Source organism: Macaca fascicularis, chromosome 4 (genome assembly GCF_037993035.2).
Source record: "Macaca fascicularis isolate 582-1 chromosome 4, T2T-MFA8v1.1".
NCBI classification, from domain to species: Eukaryota; Metazoa; Chordata; class Mammalia; order Primates; family Cercopithecidae; genus Macaca; species Macaca fascicularis.
Genome location: NC_088378.1, coordinates 152,820,779 through 152,845,096, shown reverse-complemented (window position 1 = coordinate 152,845,096; position 24,318 = coordinate 152,820,779). Strand labels below are relative to the sequence as shown.

At 41.6% G+C, this 24,318-nt stretch overlaps 1 protein-coding gene across 2 annotated transcripts in view; it reads right to left on the bottom strand.

The window, feature by feature from the left end:
- Positions 1-1,554: 1,554 nt before the first annotated feature.
- MBOAT1 (membrane bound glycerophospholipid O-acyltransferase 1) overlaps positions 1,555-24,318 on the bottom strand; it is a 111,160-nt gene continuing 88,396 nt past the window's right edge. For both annotated transcript variants that reach the window (XR_012434212.1, XM_005553938.5), the window contains 5 exons: positions 19,246-19,349; positions 15,776-15,840; positions 13,318-13,450; positions 10,427-10,578; positions 1,555-2,929 (listed from right to left, as the gene is read on the bottom strand). Coding sequence is in view for 1 of the 2 variants with exons in the window: in XM_005553938.5 (XP_005553995.3) it covers positions 2,803-2,929; positions 10,427-10,578; positions 13,318-13,450; positions 15,776-15,840; positions 19,246-19,349 (581 nt within the window). In the remaining variant the exon portion in view is untranslated. The remainder of the gene's footprint in view (positions 2,930-10,426; positions 10,579-13,317; positions 13,451-15,775; positions 15,841-19,245; positions 19,350-24,318) is intronic.

Genomic DNA, 24,318 nt, shown 5'->3' with positions numbered 1-24,318 from the left:
TTCTCTCTTAGCCAGTCAGAATCTCAAACTGAATTATTTATTGCTTTTTGCAACCACTGAATAATATCTGAATAATATTCTTGCTCCATATAGTTACCTTCAAAGTATGAAAAAAAAATAGAATATTTTAGATTTGGCTTTTTCAAAAACAAAACCAGAAAGTGTATTTATTTTCAACTGAAAACTCACAATCCAATAAGTATTTATTAAATGCATCTCATATTTAGGACAACTTGGAAATCTAAGGTAATAAAAACAGTCCCAACCTCCTGTCTAAATGTTGGTCCTGAATTGAAATCTTTTTCTATGGGTAAGTGGTTTTCAGAAGAAGAAGGATGCTAATCAGTCTCCTATGTGTTGTTCTTTTTATACAGAATAAAGCCTCATGTTTGTGTCCCAGAGCCTACTACCAAGTCTAACATATAGCATCCATAAGCTCAACTCCTAGAGGTTTGACTTATCCTCATTCCATAAGGAGTAATCAATTCTGGGCAGTCACTAGTGGGACCAATGGCCTCAGTTTGCCCAGGACTGAAGGCTTGAGAGAGTCCTTGGTAAACCAGGGCAGCTGGTCACTGAAGCAGACACCCCTCCTCTCATTACCAAGTTCTTCTTTCAGACATGAGGATACTTACATTACATACAGTGAAACCTGGTCATCAATCACATTGTAAATTCAAAGACTTCACTGTAATATGAATATTCTACATGTCCATATTATTACTACACACCAATGGTAATTTTTACCATTTTTGCTAGTTTATAAGATGTACATTTTTTTTGGTCTTGTACCTCAAGCTATTCCTGGTGGAGACAAACTCTGATAGATTTTAGGTACCTACAACCCCTTCCCCTACCCACTAACTAAGATTCTTCCTGAGACAGGAAGCTTGTACCTCAAGCTATTCCTGGTGGAGACAAACTCTGATAGATTTTAGGTACCTACAGCCCCTTTCCCTACCCACTATCTAAGATTCTTCCTGAGATAGCAAAGTTGGGTTGCCCCAAGATTTCCTTGTTAAAGTAGGGTGAGACTCATGCACTAGCTCACATCTACTACTTCTTAATTTTCACTATCCCAAATAAGGACTAGAGTTTGGGTTCTAGTACTCGCCCCCCGCACCAGGACTGTATGCATGCTTAAGAGGGACAGGCACATTACATTCACATTTCACTATCCTAAGAGAAGCACCAGTGGGACACCTTATGGAAAGACTCACAGCTGGTGGTCTTCATAGGACCATCTGGGACACAAATCTCAGCTCTACCACTAATGCTGTGATCTTACGGCAATTGGCAAAAGTCTCTCTGATTCTCAGTACCCTCATCTGTGAAAGGGGGTAAAATCCTACCTGCAAAGTTGGGAATAAAGATCTGAAATTATACCAAAACACAAGACACCCAAGGGCCTGAAATATACAGTAAAACCTTAAGTTGGTGCACATTTGTTAAAACACACACACACACACACACACACACACACACACAGAGGCTTCTGAACATCAAGTCTCTATTCACAGACAAAAAGCAATTCTTCCCATCAGAAACATTTCCTTTATATGGGAACATAACTGTTTATTCAATAAGAAACTAATGTTTTATCATTGGATTTGAATAAATTTTCTCCTCCCAAGCAACCTGATTGAGAGTACACCATTGCAGCATATATTGTATTATTATCATCATTATTATTTTTCACAACATTTAATATCATGTTTCCTTCTCTCACATGGAATATTACCCAATAGAAGTCTCCAAAAGGGGCCATAGCACATTCATAACAAAGATAGAAAAGACAAATTTCAACATCTGCTTTCCAATATGATGATTCAACTAGAACAAAGCTGAATTTCTCAGCCATGAAACTGAAAAAATGAAAATCGGCCCATGCGTACATCACGGCCAGCCATGATCATTAACACCTCCATGAAATGAGGGGAGAAGAGAGAAACAACTGCTTCTTCTTACCAAACTTCTATATAACTTTAAATTACTTTTTAAAAATTTCCTAAAAGGCATTCTGCTGCCTCATGTACATTTGGGTGTCTTCTCAAGGCCATCCCCGGGCAGGCAGGCGGCGCCTGTGAACTGGAAAACATTCGGGAAACAGCAACCCCTCTTCAGCTCCACGTACAGGAAACTTTCTGATTTTCAGTCTTGGCTCAGGTCAGAAGAAAAAGGGGAAAGGTTACATTCCTGGAAAAAAAAAATGCAGCCTATTTGAGGGCATGTCTGACTTTCAGTCCATGCACTAGTCCTCTTGACTCGTAGAGTTTTCAGTGCCCTGAAACCATGATCCCTCCGCCTCCATGGTCCTCTGAGTGTAGTTATTATGTCTGCAAACCAGTAACGTCACAAGTCAAAGGATCTGGGGCTTCCCAGGGAACCACCATGTCTAAGTATATTCTGATTTGAGAAACCTGTGTCAAGTCTTCTCAGCACTCGCCTTCTAATTTTTGGAGCCAATGCCTGGGTTCCAGCATCCAGGTCACAGTAGCTGGAAATCATGCTGGAAGGGCAAAAAGCCAGCATCCCAGAATGGACCGTCTCTGCAGCTCTGGCACATTCTCCACACACTGCCGCACCACTCAAATGTCCTATAAAATATTAAAACCAATAACCTGGACATGGCCGATTTATCCGTACAAAAAGGCTTTATAAAAATACTCCCTGCACTTTAAAAAAGAACAAAATAAAGATGCATGTAAACATCGCCTCTAAGTCACCGGAGGAACCCTTGAGCCTTGTCATCTCATCTTTCGAAAGTTCTGCAGTTCTGCTTGTCCGCTTCTCTTGGAGGTATCAATCTGTTTTTCTCTTATTGATAGAGTTCACAGTCTGAGGCTGCCTTTGCGTATGAGCTTGTGGTTTCATTGGCAGAAATAGTATTATCAGGAGACTTATGATATGCAAATAAAAGTACATGGACCTGGGAATAAAAATACACAAAAATTATATTTCAAATAAGGATGTAGACAGGAAACATCACCTAATTACATCACCTACAGTATGGTAAGTGAGAGCACTGTTTTTGGCAGTAGGAGACCTGTCTGCGCTCAGGCTTCCCTTGATTCACTCCACAGATAACTCCCTTTGGTAGGTGAGTGGGTCACGGATAGACTGAAACCACAAAACCGGGCAGGGCAAACCAACCGGCTCATCTGTGGATATACATGGTACCGTCCCATTGACATAACAGGCCAACCAAGAGAATTAACCCCACGACAGCCAGACACCTGCAATATTCAAAGTCTAAGGACTCCCAAGACCAAATTCAAACCCAGTATTGTCATATGACACTTAAGGACATTTCAGCCAATGATGGACCACATTAATGATGATGGCCCCATAAGATTATAATAGAATTGAAAAATTCCTATCACCTAGTGACGTCGTAGCCATTGCAACATCATAGGCAACGCATTGCTCATGTGTTTGTGGTGATGCTGGTGTAAACAGTACTACGCTGTCGGTTGAATAAAAGTCTAGCACATACTATCACGTACAATACATAGTACTTGATAATGACAGTGAATGATTCTGTAACTGGTTTATATATTTACAATACTATACTTTCCCTTGTTATTTTGGAGTATACTCCTTCTACTTATTAAGAAATAAAGTTAACTGTAAAACAGCCTCAGGCAGGTTCTTCAGGAGGGATTCCAGAGGCACTGTTATCACAGGAGATGACAGCTCCATGCGTGTTATTGCCTCTGAAGACCTCCCACAATGAGACAAGATGTGGAGGTGGACCACAATGATACTGATGATCCTGATCTTATGCAGCCTAGGCTGATGTGTGTTTGTGTCTTAATTTTTTTAATAAAAAAGGTTTCAAAAGTAAAAAACAAAATAGAAAATAGCTTACAAAAAACATAAAGAAAAATGTTTGTATACCTGTACCATGTTTGTTGTTGTTGTTTCTTTTTTTGTTTGTTTGTTTTTGAGATGGAGTTTTGCTCTTGTTGCCCACGTTGGAGTGCAATAGCATGATCTCAGCTCACCACAATCTCCAACTCCCAGTTTCAAACGATTCTCCTGCCTCAGCCTCCCAAGTAGCTGGGACTACATGCGCCACCACACCCGGCCAATTTTGTATTCTTAGTAGAGACAGGGTTTCTCCATGTTGGTCAGGCTGGTCTCAAACTCCCAACCTCAGGTGATGCACCTACCTCGGCCTCCCAAACTGCTAGGATTGCAGGCATGAGCCACCATGCCCGGCCACCATGTTTGTTTTAACCAAGGTGTTTTATTACAAAAGAGTCCGTTTTCAAAACGTTTAAAGTTTATAAAGTTAAAAAAGTGACAGTAAGCTAAGGTTACTTTATTATTGAGGAAAAGTTTTCTTAATAAATTTAGTACAGACTAAGTGTATGGTGTTTCTAAAGTCTACAGTAGTGTACAGTGATGTCCTAGGCCTTCACACTCACTCACCACTCACTCACTGACTCACCCAGAGCAACTTCCAGTCCTGCAAGCTCCATTCATGGTAATACAGGTGTATCCTTTTTTATCTTTGCCAGATTTTTACTGTACCTTCTCTATGTTTAGATACACAAATACTTACCATTGTGTTTAAATTGCCTACAGTATTCAGTATGGTAACATACTGCACCAGTTTGCAGCCTATGAACAATAGGCTATCCCATATAGCCTCAGTGTATAGTAGACTATACTATCTAGGTTTGTGCAAGTATACACTATGCTGTTCAAACAACAATTAAATTGCCTAACAATGCATTTCGCAGAACATATCCCTGTTGGTAAGCAACATATGACTGTATCCTATTCCCTAAACACAATGCAACTAACACTTTAACCCATTGCTCTACTCAAGTATAAAAGCTTCTTCTTTTGTGTCTTATGAGCTAGAAGAATCCCGATTTTGAAAATCCAGTCCACAACCCTAAAAATAACTGTCATCTAAACTAATAAAAAAACAAGTTTTGCTTTTGATGTTTGTGGATTTCTATTGCGAAGCGTAGTATTCAGCAGTATGTACAACGTAGATATGCAATAAATATCGAGCATATCAATACATGCAAGTAATTAGAAACAGCTGCATTGGCACAACTGTTCTAGATCCATTTGGAAAGGTTCAACTTATATTTTCCCTAATGCTTTTTGAAGAAAGGAAAATAACGATGGGGAAGGAGGAAAGCACAATTAATTTATGCATCATTCCCTAACTTCTGTGATTATAAGGTCAGGCACATTAGAATCAGAAAACTCGCATATGCCCCTAAACTTCTCCATCCTTTAGCAGGAGGAATGCCTCCCCGACAATATTTACAGAATAGTGAAGAGCTCGTACAGAAGCGAACATACATGCATTCATTTATTCTTTCAGTAAGCATTTACTGCTTAGGATATGCAAAACAATAAACTGGATCTACAAAAAGGCACCAGCCTCCACCCCTTCCCATGTGGGAATGGAAACAAGACAAGTACATGATTAACAGCTGTTTAACCAGGGAAGGGGTAAGCAGCCACAGCAAGTGACCATCTAATTTACTGTCTAAACCAAGACATTACTGAGAGTGGAAAAAGTGCTCCACAGATAAACACGCTGGTTTAACAGGTATAGACTGGGATTCTCACGGGCACACCTTAGCCACAGATAACTCCAGCTTTCAAAATCTGCACATCCAAAATATGTTATACTTTGTTCTTGAGCTTTGCCTTAATCTTTCATATGTGGCCAAATCTACACTGGGACAATTATGTTAGGTAAAATCCAGCTACTTTGAGCATCAAGTGGAAAACACCTAGTGAGGTTTAGTAACCTCTTCTGACATTTCATATTTCTCTAAAATTTGAAGGAATATTTCATCTTTCTATTATAGAAAGACTAAACTAACATTTATTGATCATGTCAGGTACTGGCCTAAGGACCCAGATGTAAAGATGAATTAGGCGGGGTTCCTGCTCTCAAAGAGTTTGCCATCTATGAAAGTTTCTATGCAAATTCTAATGTTCTGGCCAGGTGCAGTGGCTCAGGCCTGTAATCCCAGCACTTTGGAGGCCAAGGTGGGTAGAATGCTTGAGCCCAGGAGTTTGAGAACAGCCTGGGCAACATGGCAAAACCCCATCTCTACAAAAATAAAAAATATTAGGCAGGTGCGGTGGCACATGACTGTAATCCCAGCTACTCAGGAGGCTGAGGTGGGAGGCTGAGGTGGGAGGATCACCTGAACCAGGAGGCAGAGGCGGAAGCAAGCTGAGATCGCAATCACGCCACTGCACTCCAGCCTCGGCAACAGAGGAGAACCCCAACTCAAAAAACAAAAAGAGAAACAAATTCTAACGTTATTACCCACTGAATTTAAGAAAGAGTTATCCAATTAAAGACAAAATGATGTATGTGAATTTGCTTTTCAAAATGATTTCATCGAAAGGTTCGTTCATAATATATTTGAGTATTCACTTGGGCTCATTTACAACTTAAAGAAGTTAGACTGAGCACTCTAAGGCTGAGATCTGAAGCCACTCTCGACTGAACACTGACTAGACTGACTAGACTTAACAATGAAGTACAAGCGAAATTTCAACGTTAAGCAATGAGGATCTACTGAGAAAAGCGTTTGCAAACATCTGTGGTTTACTGCTGGCTACTGAATTTCGCCAAAGGGGAGGAACAGATCTGGAACACAACCAGGCCTGCCATCACTAAAAAACTATGCAATTTTCTTTCTTGTCCAAATTCAGGGATTTTCTTAAAAGATTATGAAAACACTGTTTGAGGTGTAATCAATCTGGAATAGCCGCTGGCAACATGTGGCTGTTAAAATTCTAATTAATCAAAATTCAATAAAATTAAAAATTCAGTTCCTCCGTCCACCTAGCTGCATTTCAAATGCTCACTGGCCACACATGTTGGGTGGCCAGCATCTCAGATGGCACAGATGTAGAGTATTTCTGTCATCATAGAAACTTCTTTTTTTTTTTTTTTTGAGATGGAGTCTCACTCTGTCGCTCAGGTTGGAGTGCAGTGGTGTGATCTCAGCTCACTGCAATTTCCACCTGCCGGGTTCAAGCAATTTTCCTGCCTCAGCCTCCTTAGTAGATGGGACTACAGGCACATGCCAACATGCCCGGCTAATTTTTTGTATAATTAGTAGAGACGAGATTTCACCATGCTGGCCAGGCTGGTCTCAAACTCCTGACCTCATGATCCGCCCGCCTTGGCCTCCCAAAGTGCTGGGATTACAGACGTGAGCCACCATGCCCAGCCATCATAGAAACTTCTATTGGACAGAGCTGATCTAGACAGGAAACTTAAATTATATAAATAACTAGAAACCAGAAAATACACTAGGCTGGATCATTTAAAATAGGCCTACTTGACCCAAAAAATGTCAACTCCTGTTTCATCCTAAACAAAGACGTTTAAAAAAAATATTCTGGGTTGTTTTTAAAAATAAGTGAAAAGCTACTTGATAATTTAATTCTGCCCCTTGAGTTCCTGCCTAAGCCCAGGAATTGTTGTTTTAGTTGGCTAAATGCAATATTATCACTAACAAATCACTTATTATGATCCCCAAGCAGTAGTTTGCATCCAAAATAACTTCTCCTAAAGAAATTTTTAGGAACTCCACTACTGATATTGCTATTAAGGGAACGCTGAGTCTGAAACTCGGGTTTAACATCTAGCTGCTGTGTAAATTTTGTTACTCACCTTCTCTGAGCCTCCACTTCCTCATGTGATAAACAGGGACACTGATACCTACCCTCTGCTCTCCTCAGCTCAGCTCACCTCCCTCCACCTTGGATTCTATGTTCTGCCTACATTCACGTTTCCCTGGTCTTCAGTGCATGGAGCGTCATGCTACACTATGGGAGGCTACATGACGGGGCTTTTCCAGGCTGTTTCCCAGTCTGGAGCACTGCCCACAATGCTCACACACACTGAGCCTGCTTCACTCCCACTGCACAACCTCCAGCACTGAGCTCAAAAAGATGTGCCCAATGCCTAGGCTGAGGCAGATTCCTGTTACATACTCTCTTAAAACTCTATATCATTCACTAAAAGTACGATCTCAGCATGTATTTATACATTTGTCAATTACTACCTGTCTTTCCCATCAAGCTATCACCCCAGTGAGAGCAGAAATGATTTCTATATTTTGCTTTCCATTCTAGCCCCACATTCTAGCACAATGCCTAGCACACTACAGGTATTACATGATACTGAGTGGAATACAGGCGCTTCTGCTATAACATGATCAATATATTCCTTAAAAATCTCTTATGAGGCAATATCAGGGGCTTAGAATACCAGGGCTTACAGGGGAAAAAAAAAATCATGTTAGAAATACATAACTCAAAACCTAGGAGGACTCTGTAACAAAAACAGAGCTCTAAAGGAAACAATTTGGACAGCCCCTGCAGACAGCTCAATGGTGCCAAAGGCTGCTTCTGGGCATGTTAAAAATGCAGAAGACAAAAGGGCAAATGTTGGCTTGAGGGCACTGACAAATAGGAATGAAACTGGAGCTGGAAGCACGTGGGGCAGCCCTAGGTGGGCACAAGGAGGCAGAAGCAGTCAGAATGCCAGCTTGGGGGTGCGCCTCTCTGAGGAGGGAGTCCCAGTGAAGGGGGCTCCTGTTTGAGGTGTCATCAATCTGGAATAGCCGCTGGCAACACGTGACTGTTAAAATTCTAATTAATTACAATTCAATAAAATTGAAAATTTGGTTCCTCTGCGCCACTAGCTGCATTTCAAATGCTCAATGGCCACATATATTGGGTTTCTCAGTTCCATTTTCTTCATCCAGGACTGAAATGACTCCTACCTCTCTAGCAGCTGAACTGATGGCTTCTTTTTGACAGAAGCTTATAATTCTCTTCCCACTCTTCTGACACCCCTTTGCATAGAAAAATTTGGGTATAAACCAGCACAGCTTCCATGTTATATTGATATAACTTCTTATCACCCAACTAGAAGTATAAAAGCATATATTGTAACAGCATGGACGTCATTGATCAGTGTTGTATGGTTCCCTCAACCTTCTCTTTCTATAGCCTCAAATAAATCATCCCACTTACAGATACTTACACACATACTGAGTAGTAAAAACTTCTTCAATCCCTCCATGACCCCTCCATCAGCTATAGGGAATTCTCAACTTAAAAAGAAGGTGTGTTTGTACTGTTTATTTCTAAGTCACCTTTTTTTTTTTCTTTTTTTTCTGAGACGGAGTCTCGCTGTCTCCCAGGGCTGGAGTGCAGTGGCGCGATCTGGGCTCACTACAAGCTCCGCCTCCCGGGTTCACACCATTCTCCTGCCTCAGCCTCCTGAGTAGCTGGGACTACAGGCGCCCGCCACCACGCCCGGCTAATTTTTCATATTTTTAGTAGAGACGGGGTTTCACCATGTTAGCCTGGATGGTCTCGATCTCCTGACCTCGTGATCCACCCACCTGGGCCTCCCAAAGTGCTGGGGTTACAGGCGTGAGCCACCACACCCGGCCTCCAAGTCACCTTTTAAAAACTGATACGATGTTCCAAAGTTAACCTAGAAAAGCCCGTGCAACTCATTAAATCATGCAAGGTAGCATTTATTAGGTACAGATTATATGCCAGATACTGGCCTGAGCCCTCTGCACATTTACCTCATTAATTCTAACACCCAGCACTAACGATGGTGCTCTCAGGTGAGTTCTCTTCTCAGCCTCATTTTCCAGTTGAGAAAACACAGGTAAAAGAGGTTAACAACTTGCCAGAGGTCACACACCATCAGTTCACAAGAGCATGTGCTCAACCACTTCACAACCGTGGAGAAACACAACTCATCACACATAACTGTGCAAGAATGAAAGTCAGTAATTAGTTCACCTGGAGCACAGGTGTTTGACTATAAGGGTTGGTCTGTGGTGCAAGCCTCCTCCTCCTCCAGCCTCAATTCCACATACGCCCCTCCAACACGTGCTACTGGCCGCATAAATCCCCCACCAGCCTCACCAGGGAGCCCTTCTGCACACCACTCGATCAGACAATGCCAGCCTCAGCCGCACCCCAACTCCTGCCTCCATTTCTGTCCTGCTCTCAGACACCTCATAGTCCCCAATACAGCCTACCTCCTATCCTCCAGGAGGAAGAGCTAAGGGCAGCAAATTCACCCTCTGAGTTTTTTTTTTAATCAGGGTCCATCCCTTCAAAATATACTGCCATGAGAGGGCCCCTGAGTGACATTCTGAATGGCTTAACGGATTCCTGTCAAATGTGCTCGTATGTATTGGAATTTGTACACTGGCGTCTCCAGGACAGCCACTTCCTTTTAAAGCTTCTATGGACATTTCCCACACCGAAGCCCCCGTTCGAAGTGTTTAGGACTGCTTCATTCAATGTACTGCCTCCTAAGTCAAACACAGTGAAAATAGAGTTGTTTACTAGATGGCGACTGAGAACAATGGAAACTTACTTGTATAAGCTGATGGTCGGTTCAACTGCCAACATCACGAAGGGTGCCACCGTGTAAGAGACAGCCAGCTGAGTGACGGCCCAGGTGCCTGCATCATACACAGCCTTGAGAGCTCTTGAAGAAAGGAAGTAATGTCTGTAGTTGTTCCTGACCTGCAAGCCAACACAGGCAACTGCAGTGAGGAGCGGGTAAAAAACAAATGACAACTTCTACTCTGCGCATGCAGGTAGTATGCCACAGCAACACAGGCTACAGAAGACGACCAACATCTGAGTTGTATTCTCAGCTACAAATACCATCAGGACTCCTTTTTTTTTTTTTCAAGACAGAGTCTTACTCTGTCACCCAGGCTGAAGTGCAATGATACAATCATAGCTAACTGCAGCTTAAAACTCCTGGGCTCAAATGATCCTCCCACCTCAGCCTCCCAAGTAGCTGAAACTACAGGCACATGCCACCATGCCCAGTTAATTTTTTTAAAAAAATTTGCAGAGATGTGGGTCTCGCTTTGCTGCCTAGGCTAGTCTTGAACGCCTGGGCTCAAGCAATCCTCCCGCCTCAGCCTCCCAAAGTGCTGGGATTACAGGTGTGAGCCACTGTGCCTGGACAACTTTTCTTATTAAAATAATAATAATAATAATACGTGTTCACTATAGAAAAATGGTCAAACAACTAAGCAAACAAAAAAAATGTTCTTTCTCTTTTAACACCTCCCAAAGGAAAGCATCACTTAAAAACTTGGCGCAGAGCCATCCAAGCTTTTTCTATTCATATGCATCCATGTTAATATTCTTACTGGCACCAATATAATTTCTAGCTCATTTTTTCATTTAGTAATATATCATGCACTTTTTTCCATGTCAGTAAATATTAATCTCTAATATAATTTTAAGTTAATCTGGAAGAGTTAGCTTGTCTTTCCATTCCATTTTGCTATTATAAACAATTCTGTGATGCATATCCTTGTAAATAAATCTCTGCCCTGTTTCCTAGTTACTTCCTTCAGGTAATGATAACACAAATAATATTACTATTACTAATAATACAAGCAGCTACCATTTACTGAGTGCTTACTCTGTGCCAAGCCTGTGTTAATGCTTTGCATGACTCATCTCTGGTTGATTCTCTCATCAAGCTTAATATGTTAGCATCATGATTCCCATTTTACAGATAAAGAAACTGAGACTTAGGTAAAGACAATTCTTTGAAATGGAAAATGCTAGGTCAAAGGATACACTCCTTTGTAGGTCTTCTGACACATGTGACTAGATCTGGCTCTAGAAAGACCCCCAGTTTCCAGATTCAGGTCAAAGGCAGAGCTGGAAACAATGGCTGGGCAATAGGCAGGTCAGCCTCAAAGCAGAAGACGCATCAGTGCCCAAGGCTGCCTGTCAGCCCTAAGTTCCTCAGGACAGAGACCAGGGTCCATCCATCGAGCAATGCTGCACGTCAGGTGTGAGATTTTACTGGGTAACTTCTAGGGCCCAAAGATACTTCATGACTGTTGAGTTCAATCTCCTTCTAGACAAAATAAAAACACTGTTCTATCAACTCTCTCCTCTCTATCCCCTACATAATTTGTTTGCGAATAGTGTTTCCAGGCCATCCAAAAGAAAAGCTCTACACAAATCTGAGCCTTTACGCCAGTTGAGACCGTAGAGTAAAAGACACCTGAGGGAATAATCCTCTGGATATATTAGCAAACAGAATTCTGAGTTTTATTTCTTAATTTGGCCTGACCACTTGTTCTTTTCTTTTATAATCTAAATAGTTACATGAACAGGAGAGAAGAAAATGTCCCCCCTGTTTTCTATGTACAAATACGTAAAATTTGCACTTAATTTCAAAAGTATACTAGCCAGCATGAACAGTAATTCACTTTGTTCATATATATATATATTCCAGCACACCTGTGTCTGACTAAAACAAGAAGTCCTCAGGGGAGGGACTCTTGTCTTGTTCACTGCAGTAGCCCAACACCTAAATCACTGACTAGCACATAGTAGGGCTCCTGAAACCTTCACAGGATAAAATGAATTAAACGGTGAGTGGATAGCTATGTGGGGGCTCCTGAATTCACATCCAAAATATGGCTCAACCAATGTCAATAAAAACTCTTGGCATCAGAAATAAGGAAGGCCACAATCACAATCAAAGATTAAAATAAAATTAAATACAAAACTCCTGTATTTGGCAACGAAAGCACTGAATCACAATTACTTCTATGCATGCTCGTCTTCTTCTTGGAGGAAAGTTTTATTCTTTATTATCGTGCTGTACAACAAGCAAATTGCAGAACAATCTAGAGAAACTACAGGCTCCTGAAAAAACCTAGAGAAGCAAATTTACAAAATTCACAAACACAAACTAAGCTAACTGCGTTGGGCATGTGAACACACGAGGTTAGATTAATCTCCGACAGACTCACTTCCTGTGGCCGCTACCTCATTGACTGCTCAAGAGACTTTGTGAGTTATTTCTAGGCTCAGAGTAATGAAATGAGAAATTAAGCAAAGTATAAGCAAATTGAAGTCCTATGGTGCCTACATTAATTAATCATCATCATCATCTGTACTTAGTAGACTGTATATGTTCACAGACTTTAACGATTAAAAATGTTTTCATCTCTTAGGGTACTAAACATTGTCCCTACAATTCCTTTTGTTTCGCAAACTACGAACATAAAATGGTTAACCATTTTTGTAATGACTCCAGGTTCCTACATATTCAAGTATTTCTCTAATGGGAAAACTCTTGCATACTGTTTGATTTTTCAAAACATCGCTCCCATGTTCACATCCCACCCCCAACCCTACTAGGACCCAACAGATAACAAACATGCAGGCATCAGATTGCTGAGGGGAAAGACCCTAGGCCTAAAGGATGCTTACCGCTCTAGCTGCTAATGTGACAAGAATTCCAGTTAAGAAGGTAAAATAGTATCCGGGGTAGACACCATGCCACAAAGCAGAGAGGATGAAGGTTAGCACCGTGGGGTACCATGGAACCCGTTCATAGCACACGCTGTGAAGACAGGAAGGAACAAGACACAGGTGAAACATACCAGAAACTTCTAACTACAGCTGTTGTTTCTTGGATAAGACTATGCAGAAATCATTTGGTCCATTACTGATGCGATGCCTCCCTAACCGTCTTCAGGGACTTGCAGTGCAATCCAAGCAGCCTGGACTACCCTGATTTCCTTAAGCGTTACCAGATAGGTAATTCACAGCTCAGCCTTTTGAAGGGATGTTATACATTTTTAATTTCCATAGACTAAATGATCTGGACCCATCACACTACATCTGTTACATCTGTTATAGGTCTGAGTGATCACTTTCCACCCAGCAGGAGTTCCTGCCTTACAGATGCTTAATCCACCAATGGCCTCATTTACTGGGGGTGCTTAAGTAAGTGCCATTGTCAGTAACAATTTTGGAATCAGGGTCTTTAGAAATGAATATCCTTATTTAGTAAAAATTAATTTACCTTTCCCACCAGGCTCCTATGCCATCTAACCTAATCAGCACCATCACCCTGTTCATCTCTTTTGGCAATGACTCCATTACAAAATCAATATGTCGGTTATGTGACCTCTTCAGGTCTCCCAGTGTCTATCAGACTTCAATCCATGAATCTGCCTTAAAGAGTGATACTGTGACAATCTAGCAAATGTCAGCAAATACCCTGAAGGTTTTTGGCTTTCTGACTGTTTATTTGAAAAAAAAGTGATACGGAATTTCCCCCCAAAACTCAGTCTATGAATTGCCAGTGGCACTCTAAGGAAGCCACCACCTCATTTGCTAAATGAGAGGACCCAAATAAAAAATAAAATAGAAATTCAAACAGGTAACACCAACACAGCACTGTATGGGTGGTCAACAGCAACCAATTTAAACACAAACTAAGCATGATGGCTCCCTCTTCATACAAAGAAAAAGAATGCATTTGGAGAGATGAACACAGGACTGAGAGCAGATTTGGACATTGGATGACTCAGCACATTGGGAGTACTCTGTATGTAGAAACAGAAGTTTATGCTAAAATCATCTGCAAAATTAATTAATAGCAATAATGTTGAGGCCAAAATTTCAAGATGGCTATGTTCAGATCAATTGTCAGAAAATACTGCATGAGTTTACTTTGGAGGAATTACTACACACTCTGTCTCTTCTCTTACCCCAATGTTTTGACCCATGAAAGATGCTGCTTAACAAAACAGTAGAATCTCCTTTAAAGCTTAATATTTTTACATACTCCCTGTATTAATTATGATAGGCATATCACTAGGTAACAGAGCTTGCTGCTTCAAGGACGGCATATTATTATTTCTGTAGTAAATAACATTTTTAATTTTGGAACATGTAGGAAAACAAAAGGATAGGGAAATATCAACAAAAATATAAATTTTAAAAGAATAAACATCTGGGATACCATAAAGCGTTTACTGCTAGGGGTGAACACTGCAGTCATCGGTGATTTGATGCAGGCATTAACCTTCCTTGACATCTGAGCAATAGACTCTCTCTCAAGGTAAGAGGCAGCACAGCAGAGAGGGCAAGAATCTAATTCTGGGCCGGGTGCGGTGGCTCGCGCCTGTAATCCCAGCACTTTGGGAGGCTGAGGCAAGTGGATCACCTGAGGTCAGGAGTTTGAGATCAGCCTAGCCCACATGGTGAAACCTCATCACTACTAAAAATACAAAAAATTTGCTAGGCTTGGTGGTGGACACCTGTAATCCCAGCTACTCGGGAGGCTGAGGCAGGAGAATCACTTGAACCCAGGAGGTAGAGGTTGCAGTGAGCCAAGATCGCACCATTGCACTCTAATTTGAGTGACAGAGTGAAACTCCTTCTCAAAAAAAAAAAAAAAAAAAAAAAAAAAGAGGAAGAAGAGGAAGAAGAAGGAGAAGGAGAAGAAGAAGAAGAAGAAGAAGAAGAAGAAGAAGAAGAAGAAGAATCATCTAATTCTGAAAGCAGACCATTTGTACTTGTATCTGTCCCTTAGCTGGGTGACTTTGGGCAAGTGACATAACCTCTCTGGGTCTCACTTTTCCTCACCTGTAAAATGGGGGTAATGACTCACAACATCTCATGGGATTGATGGAGGATAAAACCAGGACCTGGTATACAGGAATGGCAGCATTCAGGGTTATAAAATAAATATGCTACATTATGACCTTCTCAAATCACTGTATTTCTACTTTTTCATTTACGGGGCACAGATGTTAATACAAAACAAGAGTGTCAGATGACATTGCCACAGGCAGACTCCCACTGTTCAGCTACTGACTCCCCTCCAAACATATCCCAGTGCCCTAAGTAATGAGGTCGTTTTTGTTTTTCTTACCACTTTAGCCAAGTAGCTGTCTGAATATTCCAGTTTTCCAAGTACATTTTGAAACTTGTGGCAGTCTGGAAAGAAGAAAATAACACCTATCATTAACTTTAAAAATACCCCAAGTAATGGGAAGTTCTCCCCAGTTTCCCTGGCAGCAGGTTAGATACGGTATTTCAATAGTGACTACTCACAGTCAAGAGCAAATCAGCTGTTCCTTCCTACACAGGACAATTTTCTGCTGTTTATAAGATCCACTTTGCAACTAAAACTTGGCTTGCAAGATCTCAATTTTTTTTCAAAATGTATTTTCAAATTACGGGAAAACTGAAGGAACGTTTTGTGGGTTTCCCTTCCACTCTGGTTAAAATTTTTTAAGCCATCTGAATTTTATAATTAAATATTCTAAAAAGGAATTTGCCCCAGGAAAAGTTTAATCATGGGAATTTGGTGCCTTTACGGGGACAGCTTAAATTTAATTGTCATCTTTTCACTGTGTAGCCCTCTAAAACTAGGTCAGTCTTGTGCAGTTAACTCTATAGATAGCTACTCAGGTTCCAACGTTTCCAATTGTTTCTGGAATACTAAGAGATTTTATGCATGAAGGGATCAAAACACAGGAAAGGAAACAAATATCACCCAACTGGCAGTGACGCAAGCAAATCAACTACTGAGAAGGCACATCCCCATGATAACCCATTACCTGCGTTTTCTCTTTAGAAAAAACAAACAAAAAAAAAAAGGTCTTATCCAAGTCTAGTGATAAAAAGCACGATGCAGCTGGGCGTGGTATCTCACGCCTGTAATCCCAGCACTTTGGGAAGCCGAGGTGGGCGGATCCCCTGAGGTCAGGAGTTCAAGACCAGCCTGGCCAACATGGCAAAACCCCATCTCTACTACAAATACAAAATAGCTGGGCATGGTGGCGGGCACCCGTAACCCCAGCTACTCAGAAGGCTGAGGCAAGAGAATTGCTTGAACCTGGGAGGCAGAGGTTGCAGTGAGCTGAGATCGCACCACCGCACTCCAGCCTGGGCAACAGAGCAAGATTCCATCTCAAAAATAAATAAATAAAATAATATAAAATAAAAAGCATGATGCAAACATACAAGGATCAGAATTCCTAAAGAAGGTAGAAAGTCTAAGTGCCACTTTTTTCTGAAGTGTTTTCAACCATAAGAAAATCATATACAGGCCACACATTGGCCTAATGTAGTATGTCTGTAAGGGACAGAAGGAAGGAGGAAGGGAGAGAAAAGAGGGAGGAAGGAAGATAGATGGAAAATAGATCTTTTTATTGTGAGTTTTTATTTCAAAACCTCAAGGAGTTTTATTTATCTATTTCTTCTATGGCTAATAAAATGCTATAAGCCCAGCCTTGGGGTGTCTTAACTAATCAGACTTCCTTGTTTTTCTTTACCTCCTTATTCTATATCAAATGTATGATGACAATGTAAACTTTCTCCTTCTGGTTTTCTTTTATAAGAAATACATACTTAATGACTTAGCCCTTTACCCTGAAGACATGTCCACTGTGGAAGGATTCTGTTTTTTGGCGCATAGCTAGGGGGACTAGTAGGCAGCTGAAGGTCAAGGGCGACCACCCTGAAGGACATTTACCCAACAAAACTCCAAGGCAGCCAGTCCATGAGTTTTGAGGGAGAGAAGAATGTTAGTGAGAAAAAGTCGTAACACACTTGAACTCTCTCTGACATCATCTATGTAAAAAAGAGAAGCTTACGGATCACCTATACTGCTTTTCCAAAACTGAGATAGGTCATTCTGAAAGCTGGACCTTGTCCACTTACATTGTGGCCCATCGTGACCAGGGACTGCTTCTTGCCTCACGTGCAGCGACCAATAGTAAAAGCAGGCCGGGCGCGGTGGCTCAAGCCTGTAATCCCAGCACTTTGGGAGGCCGAGACGGGCGGATCACGAGGTCAGGAGATCGAGACCATCCTGGCTAACACGGTGAAACCCCGTCTCTACTAAAAAATACAAAAAATTAGCCGGGCGAGGTGGCGGGCGCCTGTAGTCCCAGCTACTTGGGAGGCTGAGGCAGGAGAATGGCGTGAACCCGGGAGGCGGAGCTTGCAGTGAGCCGAGATGGCACCACTGCACTCCAGCCTGGGGCACAGAGCAAGACTCCGTCTCAAAAAAAGAAAAAAAAAAAAAAATAGTAAAAGCATTATTTGTTCATTCAGAACTGATGCTGGACCTTGGCCACGCTCTTACAGCATCTGCCAAGGCCTTCCACCCACAGGAGACCCCAGATCCTCTAGGACTATACAAAAATGAATGTTTTGCCCACAGTAGGCCCTCATTTAATATCTGTCGAATCTGATTGACCTGAGTAACCAAATAGCATGATGAGTTTAAGTTGAACATATGATGTAATTTACTTAGATAACAGTGGCATGCTTCTATTTCTTTCTGCTTGTCTGTCTTTTGAAGTAGCGCTGTCTCAATGCTAAAAAAAAAAGAAAAGTAAAAATATAATCCTCCCTATAAATTCCACCATGTTTTGTAGTTAAAATGCAGATCACTTTCCCTCTGGAGGCCATCCACATGCAAAAAGCCTCAGGCAAAAGATGTTGGGGGTTTCCCCCATGCCTCCTTCTGGCCTACTTTCCACCCAATGTGGGTAGCAGGTGGTCAGTTTCCATCTATCTCTGACTTCTTGCTCTATACACACAATCCCTCCTGACCAAACTCTCCAGTGGGCTCTGTCTGCCCTGTGGCAGGTGGAAAACCAAAACCAACAGCAAACATGAGTCACCTGGCTAGTAACCCAATGCTTCTGCATGTTGAGAATCACGCCCATTCAGCTAAAGGGGGGAAAGGGTCTGAGACTTGGCATTCCTGTTTATTCCAAGAGCTATCAATGCAAAGAAAACCCAGAATGATGTGGCCCCAAGGAGACCACCTCTGATAATGACAGCAGACCAAAAATTGTGGTGGAAGAATGAAGACAGAAAAACCACACTATTCTAGTGGCCTAAAAGTTGTACATTATGACAATTCTTCTTAAAAGTGAATGCATTATAAATGCCTCCAAAGGAACCACACAGAATGTTTGCAATATTGAAATAAAAATACAGGAGCTTCCAGTCTGCATTCATCACTGAAATAGGTAGAAAGAGAAGAGAGAGCGATCACACATTGGGACCTTCTAGTTGAAAGAACAAGAATATAAACAACAAAAAGATTTTCCTGGCTCTTTTTCAGATGTTTTTGTGTCATTCTTCCTTGAACCATTAAAACTGTCAAGAAAGTAGATATCTTTAAAAAAGAAAAAGAAAAAAAAAAAGACAGAAAAAAACTATTCTGAGATTCAAAATGTCCAGGAGGCTGCTGAGCCTGGCAATCCCCTGAGAGCAGCTTTTCTTCAGACACATGGATGAAGCATTCTGGGGATATGACACTCAAAGCATTTGCTTTCTTCACTATGGAAGTTGGACTTAAAAGCATCATACACTCACCTCAATTTTCCAGATGTTTAGGTTCGAAAGCAGATCCCAACAGAAATTCCCATTCTTATCCACTCCGCTGAACCCAAAGCCAGCTGCATTGTTCACTGCATCAGCTATGGTTTTTAAAGTAACACATTAGGATATGGAACAAAAGTCACATTGCTGCTTTTAAAAGACACTAAATATCTGTCAACTTCAAGATGGAGAAATATGCAGTAGTGTCCTTGGAAAAGGAACCCCAAAATGTAAAGGATCTGCTAACATGCTGAAGCAGAAAAACATGTATTGGCTGTTTGGTAACCTTGATTTTTAGGCATTCATTCCCTTGCATTTAGGGAACACCTCCTAAGGTAAGAAGAAAGAAGCTAGATGTCCGTAGAATGCAAAAATGAGAATAAACAAGAAACGAAGAACCAAAATGAATAAGTAAACAGGAGAATTTAGTGACCAACTTGACAGGAGGGGAGAAAAGAAAGGAGGTAAAAATAGATCTGAGTTCAAATACAAAGACCAGAAGAAACAGGGGACCCAGAAGAGGTCTCAGAGCTGTCACTAAAGACAGCAGGGCATTACCTAAGAGGTAGTGCTAAATCAGGAGGAGAACCAGCTCCGCAAGAGCGACTGGAGCTCCGTCTGGACATGTTAAGCATGACCTGCCAGTAGTGTATCGGTTGGAGCTGCCGAGATGGGGTTAAAAAAAGTTTAGGTCCCAAGACAAAGGACAGAGCTAGAGGTGTGACTCTGGGGCCAGCTGCAATGGAGGCCACGTGTGGACAAAGTCATCCAAGCCAGCCACCCATAAAGTCCCTTTAAAAGCTCCTGTTTCCATCTTTATCTTACATCACTGAACTATAAGAGAATGTCCTCCTGCTGGAAAAATTTCATCTCCATTCAATTCCTTAATGAACTCAACACACTTTTATTATGATGACCAAGAGGCTAATTGTCTTTCTGCTTATTTAAAAATCTGTTAGAATATTTTCTAAGAAAAAACTAAAATGAACTAATCAAAATAATTAAGAGATAGCACTATGAAATCTTTTTTTTTGAGACGGAGTCTCGCTCTGTCACCCAGGCTGGAGTGCAGTGGCCAGATCTCGGCTCACTGCAAGCTCTGCCTCCCGGGTTCACTCCATTCTCCTGCCTCAGGCTCCCATGTAGCTGGGACTACAGGCGCCCGCCACCGCACCCGGCTAATTTTTTGTATTTTTAGTAGAGACGGGGTTTCACTGTGTTAGCCAGGATAGTCTCTATCTCCTGACCTCGTGATCCGCCGGTCTCGGCCTCCCAAAGTGCTGGGATTACAGGCGTGAGCCACCACGCCCAGCCAGCACTATGAAATCTTAGATCTGGAGATCTTAGAGAAATCTTTCTTTTCCTATAAAAGTCCAACTCTAGATGGCCTTCTGAAGAGCTGCCTTAAAGAAAAACAACCTGTCCTAAGTCTGTCTCATTTATATTTGGCAGAGATGATGATTTAACACTGCTTCTCTTACACTTGGCTTCACTGTAAGATGATCTGGTTTCTTTTAGAAGGAAGCATGAAAGAGACCAAGTCCTTCTATGTCATTCTCCCCTCGCCAACTGGATGGGAACCCAGTGGAGAAAAAAAGACAAACAAAGTGAGGGTGTGCCTGTAAGAAACTGATGGTTTTAAACGTGTGGGAACTAATTCGTGAGTGACAGAGATCAACGACACTAAGGGCCTTGAGGTCTGCGTTGAGAACTAAAACCAGAGCCAGGCTGACCGTCACTGGGACCAGCATAACCACTTCTAAATTCCTTCTTCCATCTCCAGCCTCATTTCTGGCACAGCTGGTTAGACCTAAGAGAAGAGAATAATGGAACTATATTTTCTCTCTCTCTCTCTCTCTCTCTCTCTCTCTCTCTCTCTGTGTGTGTGTGTGTGTGTGTGTGTGTGTGTGTGTGTGTTTTCAGTGCTTATTATCTTTCCAGGACTCTATATAATACTTTACAGGCAGTTCCTCATTTAATCTTCATTAACAGTATTGAGACAGAAGGTTAAGGATGGGCTCCGGGTGGAAATTGGAAATGTTTCTACCTCCACTTGGCAGCATACTACATACATGGGCCTGGGAGAAGAATCATTTAACTTCTAGAAACCTATTCCCTTGAGCATAAAATGGATATAATAATGGTACTCATTTTAAAGGGCTGTTGAAAGGATTAAATAAAATTAAATATGTGTGCAGTAGATAGCTCAGTGCTGGCCCAAGTTAACACTCAAGAAAGGTTAGCTCCTATTATTATTATTATGCTATTAAGGGGACTGAGGCCAGAGATATTAGGTAACCTTTAAGATCATGTAACCTCTGGGAGGCCGAAGCAGGAGGATCACCTGAGGTCAGCAGTTCGAGACCAACCTGGCCAACATGATGAAACCCCATCTCTACTAAAAATACAAAAATTAGCCAGGTGTGGTGGCAGGCACTTGTAATCCCAGCTACTCGGGAGGCTGAGGCAGGAGAATCACTTGAACCCAGGACACGGAGGTTACAATGAGCCGAGATCACACCATTGCGCTCCAGCTGGGCGACAAGAGCAAAACTCCGTCTCAAAAAAAAAAAAAAAAATGTAGTTTGTCAACAATGCCAGAATCTCGATCCTAGAACTCAATTCCACAACCTGAGTAGGTAACAGCCACCCTGAAAGAGGAAAATGGTGAAAGGTTCCCAAGTACTGACTCTTAGAACCTCACTGAGCCGATGTTGGAATCCCCACTCCACCTAGTGATCCCACAGTCATTTATCCAAGCCTGGTTTTTGTCTCAGAGCAGTGACAGGCTCTAAGTTCACCAGTCCAAAAGTGGTTTTACTTGTACTGTGCATGTCTCCAATCTATTATTACAGATAGATTAATTTGTATGCCCATCTGTTGGACTATGTGGTCCTCAGAAAACAGCCCAGACTAAAGTCTCACCAACTAGTACTAGCACTAAGTAGTAGGGGGAAAACAGCCAGGACCATACACTAAGTCCAAAAGAAATAGTTTGATTATTTGAATATAAACAGTATCTAGAGCTAGGCTAACACAGTGAAGCTCAGCGGAGATTCATCAAGAGGCCAGCTTTAAGGATTAAATTTATAATCATGTGTAATTAGTCCATCAATTATATGTAAATGGTGTTTTAAAGAGAGCTGGAGAAAACAATTATTCGGTTAAGCAGTTTAAATATTCCCTGATACACTATTCATTGCTTCTTTATTCATAAATAAGACAAAGGTTAATTTCCAACCAGCCCATGCAATCTAAACTGTAACAAACTTCAAATTGAGGCCATACAAATTAATGAAGTGTTTCTACTGAAGCTACCCCAAAAAAAAAAATAAAGAAAAGGGAAGCATGGGGGGAGAAAAAGAGCTAAGTCCACATAGAAAGCTCTCTACAGGAAGGGGTACCTCTCCACTGTACTCCAGATGTCCGGGGAACTCCCCAAAGGGTAGAAAGGTGCAGGTGCTCCCTGTTTCCATGACACTTCCCAGTCCAGGTCCCTCCTTGTCTCAGACTTTCCCTATAGAAAGGAATGGCCTTTCTTTCCTCCTGAGATCAGGAGCTGATTTAGTCCAGAAGCCAGCCCTTAAGCTCTGAGATACAGAAAATGGGAGCAAGAGGATAGGAAGAAAAAAGAGAAAAGGAAGGTGGGTGAGGCAGCAGAAGATAGTAGGAGGGAATTAGATATATTCTCTCTCTCTCTCTCAGTCCCCTACACACACACACAGTCATTCAGATTACAGGAAATTAAAACTATTAATTATTTAGCCAGCAACAGTGGCTCACGCCTGTAATCCCAGCACTTTGGGAGGCTGATGCGGGTGAATCACCTGAGGTCAGGAGTTCGAGACCAGCCTGGCCAACATGGTGAAACCCCATCTCTACTAAAAATACAAAAATCAGCTGGGCGTGGTGGTAGGCGCCTGTAATCCCAGCTACTTGGGAGGCTGAGGCAGAAGAATCACTTGAACCTGGGAGGTAGAGGTTGCAGTGAGCCAAGACCACACCATTGCACTCCAGCCTGGGTAACAAGAGCAAAACTCCATCTCAAAAAAAAAAAAAAAAAAAAAAAAATTAACATAGAAAAAATAAGCTCAATGTTCTAAGGAGGGTTCCAATCATAGCAGGTCTGAGGCCTACCTGCTACAGAAGTCATCATTTGTAACTGCAGAACAAGAAATAAGATAAAAGACTACTGAACCTTCCCCAATCTGTATTCATCCTTTTCTCTTATTCCTCCCACTGGGACGGCGCTGGAAGAGTGTTGCCTGGTGGTTGTATATCTGTGTTCCCAACCATGCAATAATCCTGAGGGAGAGTCAATGTCCTACCTTTCGATTCCTCCTAGCACAGAATCTGGTACTCAACAAAAACTCCTTGAATTAAATTGAAAGCGTACAGAAACAAAATTTCCCTCATTGTAAATTTTACAAAAGCTCTAAGTCAGATCTCTCCGGCCAAATGTTACATAAATACAGCATTGGACTGAACTTATGCAGGGACATAAGTTGGCCCTTAAAAATAATTTGGACTGGGGGAGGAAGGAATGGGGAGTTATTTTTTACTGGGTACAGAGTTTCTGTTGGAGTGATGAAAAAGATCTAGAGATAGACGGTGGTGATAGTGGCATAGTATTGTGAATGAACTTCATACCACTGAAGTATACCCTCAAAAATGATTAAAATGGTAAATTTTACATGTATTTTGCCACAATGAAAAAAAAATTTTTTTTTTTTGAGTCACAGTCTTGCTCCATCACCCAGGCTGGAGTTCAGTGGCGTGATCTCAGCTTATAGCAACCTCCACCTCCCCGAGTCAAGCGATTCTCATGCCTCAGCCTCCTGAGTAGCTGAGATTACAGTACCTGGGATTATTCCACTAATTTTTTGTATTTTTAATAGAGATGGGGTTTTGCCATGTTGGGCAGGCTGGTCTTGAACTCCTGACCTGAAGTGATTTGCCAGCCTCAGCCTCCCAAAGTGCTGGGATAATAGTCATGAGCCATTAAACTGAGCCAAAAAATAATAATTTTTTAAAAAAGTAATTTGGTACCTGCAAACTTTAATTGAA